Source organism: Dendronephthya gigantea, unplaced genomic scaffold (genome assembly GCF_004324835.1).
Source record: "Dendronephthya gigantea isolate DGI-Jeju-01 unplaced genomic scaffold, DenGig_1.0 000007F, whole genome shotgun sequence".
NCBI classification, from domain to species: domain Eukaryota; kingdom Metazoa; phylum Cnidaria; class Anthozoa; order Malacalcyonacea; family Nephtheidae; genus Dendronephthya; species Dendronephthya gigantea.
In genome coordinates, this window is record NW_021163017.1 from 3,488,140 (window position 1) to 3,494,754 (window position 6,615).

The window sequence follows — 6,615 nt, forward strand, 5'->3', positions numbered from 1 at the left end:
TTGCAGCTGCCGGTGTTGAGTACGACGATTGCATAATTTTTGCCAAAATATCCAGAATATTTTCCAGGATAATTGATAGATTTTAGCCCCAACTCCATCCTCGTTCATAGGTTTTCCCAGAGAAGTGAGACTGTGAGATATAAAGTAGAAATTATGGTTTATATGATTTATGCCTCATGGGATTTATGAAGTCCTTTTCATTCGAACTAAACGAAGTACCGGCAACATTGTCTCATATGTGATGACGTGATGACATTCATAATAACATTGCAACATCATTCAGAAATGTTTACAACTCTTTCTATAATTAGCCTTCAAAAACTAGGGTATAAAAGTCGAAATGACTTGGAAAATTGAAAATGACGCGTCTGGCGTGAAAATGATGGCGAACTACGAACATTTGACGGCTGTACCATTAGTCTTACCAAGAAACGAAACTTCCAACAAAGATAAGTTGGCATTTATTGTGGATGGCGTTTTCTCCGATAAGGTAAGATTTTTGCCTGTATAAACTAATAAATGGCTTTGTAATGGGTAATTCGATCTCGCAATTGCCGTTTTGGTACATTTTAATCGTTCAGAAGACAGAACTCTGCGCCATTTTTTTGTCACATTTTCAGTTGTAGAATAATATACATACAGTAGTCCCTCGCTAACTCGAACTCCCAAGGGGAAAGAAAAATTGTTCGAGTTACCGGGGGTTCGAGTTAACCGGAGTTGGTGTCAGATTACGTTTATTATATAAGTAATACAATAAGATATAAAATCCAATCGAATCATTCTTCAAGGGATACCAGGCCTCCCAATATGAATGGTCAGCGAGAGTGGACGACGTTTTAAAATTAAAAAGATCGAAAGAATACAAAAGGAACTAAAAAAGTTAGATCAATAACGACCGTAGCACCACACAAAATCTTTTAAAATTTATAGGCATTTATATACAATTATACACTGATTAACTTGTTGTTATTTTGATAGTTTCCAGTTGTCAAAATTCTATCTTCTCACATTTCAAAGTTTGCTGATCTATGATTCGAAAGTCGAAACCAAAGTTCGAGTTAACCGGATATATTTGACCAAGGGGAAACAAAATTTGTTCGAATTAGCGAGGAGTTCGAGTTAAGCGAGTTCGAGTTAAGCGGAGTAAATTACTATGAAAAACACTATCAAATTCAAGGGGAATTGGATTTAGTTCGAGTTAGCGAGGAGTTCGAGTTAAGCGAGTTCGAGTTAGCGGGGGACTACTCACTACTGTATACTCAACATAGGGGGCCCATCAATGTTTTGCACGTATGTTAAAGTAAATGTGGTCACTTTACAAGCAGTTGTGCCAGTCAGTCAAGTAAGTAAACCTCATGAGCATATAGCTAATCAAAATCAATAGCTTTTGCAAAATCAATTGTATACATAATTGCTTGAATTTTATATGAATTATATAGGCATGCAGCTGCATGGCAGCCCAACAATTAAGGTTTCATGAAATATGACGGAAAAAAAACTCTCTCTCACCCATTAATGTCACATTGTGTAGTTATAGTGTACAAATAATGGAAACTGCTGAAAGTTTTTTTTATCAGTTGACCACATTTCATCAAAATTTAAACACCTGACGGTTGGACTGCCTAGATATGGTTGCTATAATTACAACAGCTTCTGGTTAGCTGAAGTTTTATCTTTGTGCGAATATAGTAGTTGCTGTATTTTTAGATGACAGCTATGGAAAACTTTAATATTGTTATTTCTGAGGATTCGCTCAATTGTGTATGAAGATTGACCGTTGAAAGGGATGCAAACTGTGTTGATTGGTTCATTTTCAATATCTGGACTCTAGTCGTTTTAGGTCGGGTAAAATCCAGGTTACTTTGTTTATTGGGAAAGCCATTATGAGAAAGTACTTGAGATGGTGTAATTCATTGTTGATGCTGTCATTATCAGAAATAGAATGGGAATGGTATATTAGTTGAGGTAGCAATCAGTATGTGTGGGTTTTCGGTGGACATAGTGGTTAAGGAAGCCACTAAGGATTTCAGGTGAAAAGGATATATCTAGGAATGGTAAAGAATGTTGCTGCATGGTTTTCATCAATTTCCATAGTGAAATTCATAGATGGGTGAAGATGGTTATAGATGAAGCTACTGGAATAGCTAGTCGTACATTACAATTAGTATTATTGATGTGGACATACAATGAATTCTTCAGATATTTGAATAATTCTGAATTCTTCAGATATTTGAATAATATCTGAACAATGAATTCTTCAGATATATGAATTCTTCATATATTCAGAATTCTTCAGATAATTTAATCTACATATAAATACAGCAAAAAGCATTGCTCACCTTACATTCGGAATCTACAAAAATTTAATGGTCCCAAAAGTCCCAAGAGATAAGCCAGAAATAATAAATATAATAAAATGGATATTCTTTATTCCAGGAATGCAAAGAAATGATAAAAATGACTGAAAAACAAGGATATGTTAAAGCCTTGGTTAATATTGGTGGGGGAAGGTATAGTGTTTAGGTTGTATAAGGAGGGTATTAATTTTTTAAGCTAGATCTTATGCTACAGGTTGTGAAACAGATGGCAAACTTTAGCAATGAATTGCTATAACCAGGCATTTCCCAAAGTGGGTGGTATTTGTATTATATTCACAGTTTGTTCCCAGTTTGATAAAAGCGGGACTGGACAATGTAGTACTGCAATTACCCACATGTAATTCTTCATATCAAGCTGTGGTAACTTGTCTACGCTACAGCTATGAACATACTGCAACTAATAATTATCAACCATGTTTGCTGGGTGCAGCACATGATTGTGGCACTCCTTTTTTAAGTCAGGATCAACCTGATAAATTTTTCTATGTTTAGACAAAAGCTCATGCCTGAGGTGAGAAATAACTACAGATGCATTGTAGACTCATTTGAGGTAATTTTGAAACATAACAAGATATTGGTAACAAGTAATTGGTAAGACCTACAGCTTAGTGTAAACAGGGATAATGCCTTTGGTTTAGAAAGCTGCTGAAATATGGGACAGAATCAAACATTTGATTCCAGAGAAATGGCGAGGACGGAAAGCGCTCGGTTTGAATGAACGGTAAGCCTCTCATGAAACGTTTGAATATCATTGTCGTGGTGTGTATGGTAGCTTGCTTTCTACGAGGTTCTAAGACTAAGTAGAAGTAAAATGAGTTTTATATCATAACGTTAAGAATTCAAGAAATTTCATTGGTCAAGATCGAGCCACAATGACAGGACAGACACACAGAATGCCGTCGCAGAACATTTTAACGAATTTGATCAGTCATGCTTATTTTGACAGCCACTCAGATTTTATCACGTGTCTTAAGCTAGCCAATAGCATTTCTTCAATCCTATAAAACATGTACGCGTGATTGTGCAAAAGCCCGGCGGCTCGATGGCACTTTTTTGTTCTTATCACAAATGATGTCATACTGTGTATCTACATGTAGCTATAACTACAGTTATAACTGAACAGACAACGGTTACATGTTATACATTTGTTAATTATTTTCCAGATTACGTTTTCTTCGATATGATCCAGGACAAGAGTTTAAACCACATTTTGACGGGTCGTATGTGAGAGATAATGGTGAAGCAAGTTACTTGACTATTCAACTTTACCTTAACGAGGTAATCAACAACTGTAAACTTATCTTTCAACTTTGTCCTCATATTAAGTACAAAAGTAGAATTATATCAATACTGTATGGAAAATATGCATGGTCATAACCTTGACTTAACCCTCTGAGAACAGCCATTGGTACGGCCAAGAAACTTCGTTTGTTACAGTTCTCTCCATATAAACCCTCGAGGCCGAAGCCAAATTAGCCAATATGGAGACTTTGCAGAGATTATACGTACAATGTTTGTTGTCTATACGAAATGAAAGAAGTTTGCTGGAACATTAAGTTGTGCTTTTCGTTCACTGTTTCGTAAATATTTTATCGTTTATGTGATCTGTGTAATGAATTCATTCATTCATTTGCAATATGTCATCCAGGGTTTCACTGGAGGAGCCACTACTTTTCTCGAAAATTTCGAATTTGGTAGAAATGATGTGGATTGTGTTCCCAAAATTGGTATGTTTTACGTTTTAACATTTAACTACATACAGTATGCTTCAAAGTTCAACACTACGTGCAGACATAATATCATTCTCATTTGTTTGTCGGTACAATAATGGGTATATATAGGTTTATCGGTACAAAAATTGATATATAGGTTTATCGGTACAATAATGGATGTATAGGTTTATCAGTACAATAATGGATATATCGGTTTAGCGGTACAATAATGGTGTTTATAATATAACATTTATAGTGCGTGCGTGCTCATTGGTCAAGAAGCGTGTATCTATAACTGTATAGAAACACGGGAATTTTCCCGCCGAACTTGACAAGCGAAGCGATGTAATGAGAATTTGCAATTGAATGGAATTATAATATTTGTACAAAATATTTTTATCGACTTATATTATTACATTGATAGAAATATTATACAGTTGATAGAAACACTTGTGGGAGTTTGGGAGAACTCGGAATAACGTGAAAAACTCGCCCTACGGGCTCGTTTTCCTGTTTCTCGTTCTCCCAAACTCCCACGCGTATTTCTATAACTGTATAGAAACACGAAAAATGTTTTCTATTTCTTAACTCATTAAATGTTACACGGTGCAATTTTTCTTGCCACCTTCAATGTGATACTTCTTTTGAGAGATGTACATTTTGGAAACTTCTGTCTTATTCACGCTCCACAGATGCTTTCAATAGGTCTATATGCATACAATTTCGAAACTCTACTAATTTACATCGCTCAAAAGTAGAATTGCATGCATACTCGTGTTGTGATTACTTTGCGAAATCATTCGTGTTAGCAAATTATGACCCGACGTGCATCAAAGAACGTTATCAAGACCTTTTTATCTCGTTTAGGTCGTGTTCTTGTTTTTCAACATGATATTCTTCACAGTGGGTCAAAATTGATGAAGGGAAGAAAATACTGTCTTCGCACTGATGTGATGTTCAGTAGAGATTGATGCATCATCATTTAACCTCAAGTTAATGCTGTAATTTTTGGACGACGATTGATTCAACTCATGAGTCCTGTTTTTACGGCTAAGACGTTTTAAAAAACATTGAACAAATGAAGGACTATGTGGAGATTGGTGTAAAACTATTGTAACGGATATCGAATAATCTTTAAATATAGACTAACCTAATGGAATAAGGAAAAGCAAGTTGCCGCGGATGCACCATTGTAAGTGCTTCCGAGATTAATAATTTTATATAAATATAGCAGTTAATAATAGAAAATATATTATAGATAATTAAAGGAAGCTAATACGCCCTATAGAACGAGAGTATAAATAACAAATGTAAAATATGAATAAGAGAGTTGGATTTAGACCGGTTGTGTGTTTGTGTGTGAAGTAAGCTCGGCTCGTTACACTATGACGATACGTTACACTTTTTAAAGCTTGGATATATTCATCCAAGGTCTCACCTACTTGTTGCCGTCTCGTAGCTAGAACATGCCGGGCAAAAATCTCATTCTTGGGTTTAATAAAAAGAGATTCTAATATTTGCATAACAGCATCATAATCTGTACTATCTTCAATGTGTTGGAAGATTGTAGGTGATATAAAGTTAGCTAAGATTGTTAGTTTGTCGAGGCCTTCTTAAGGTAAATCCAGAGCCACATGCGCCTTGTCTAGTGAGAATTCACTCTACAAGCTTCACGAGTCCCTTTGTCATCCAGGAGTAACCCGACTTTACCACTTCGTCCGAACTAAGAACCTGCCTTATGCATTGGACGAGATCAAGAAAGTCACAAGCGAATGTCGTGTATGTTGTGAATGTGATCCTCAGTTCCACCAGTCTCAAAAAGTCCCTTGCATCAAAGCCACCAGACCCTTTGAGAGAATAAACATGGATTTTAAAGGCCCATTACCAAGCATTAATGGGAACAAATATTTCCTTAATATTATTGATGAATACTCTAGATTCCCGCTTGTTTTCCCCTTTCTTGATTTCTCGACGAATACGGTAATCAGATGCCTGGTTACACTCTTCTCTCTTTTCTCTTTTCGGAATGCCTGCGTATGTCCATTCAGGCCGTGGAGCCTCCTTTATGAGCTACGAGTTACAAGCTTTCCTCGCAAGAAAAAGGCGTCGCCATGAGCCGAACGACCAGTTATCACCCTGAAGGTAACGGTCAAGTTGAGAAATACAACGGTGTTGTACGGCAAGTTATTACCAAGTCACTGAAATCCAAGGATCTACCAATAAAGAACTGGCAAGACGTCCTTCCTGATGTTTCACATTCCATGCATTCTCTCTTATGCACAGTAACTAATGAGACACCCCATGAACGATTCTTTGGTTCCCCGAGAAGATCATCTTCAGGCTTCTCTATTCCCACTTGGCTAGCCACTCCTGGAACAGCCGTGTCCGTACCAGCAAGATAGATCCCCTTGTTGATGAGGTAGAGCTGCTTCAGGCGAATCCTCAATATGCTTATATACGCTACCCGGACGGTAGAGAGACTACTGTAGCCCAAAGCATCTTGCACCTGCAGGTCAGCCAAGGAC

The 6,615-nt window shown here is 36.7% G+C and overlaps 1 protein-coding gene across 3 annotated transcripts; it reads left to right on the top strand.

Annotated features, from left to right (window-relative positions):
* Positions 1–213: 213 nt before the first annotated feature.
* On the top strand, positions 214–5,562 carry LOC114517123. 3 transcript variants are annotated; one of them, XM_028536773.1, is made up of 8 exons: positions 424–490; positions 1,708–1,840; positions 2,437–2,510; positions 2,871–2,928; positions 3,017–3,099; positions 3,542–3,656; positions 4,027–4,105; positions 4,958–5,560. In XM_028536773.1, the coding sequence occupies exons 3-8, from the start codon at positions 2,449–2,451 to the stop codon at positions 5,059–5,061; spliced, it is 501 nt and encodes a 166-aa protein (XP_028392574.1). In that variant the 5' UTR covers positions 424–490; positions 1,708–1,840; positions 2,437–2,448; the 3' UTR covers positions 5,062–5,560. The 3 variants fall into 3 exon arrangements, with proteins under 3 accessions (XP_028392572.1, XP_028392574.1, XP_028392573.1); XM_028536771.1 differs by lacking the exon at positions 1,708–1,840 and having other exon boundaries at positions 214–490; positions 4,958–5,558; XM_028536772.1 differs by lacking the exons at positions 424–490; positions 1,708–1,840 and adding an exon at positions 497–1,342 and having other exon boundaries at positions 4,958–5,562.
* The last annotated feature ends 1,053 nt before the right edge of the window (positions 5,563–6,615 follow it).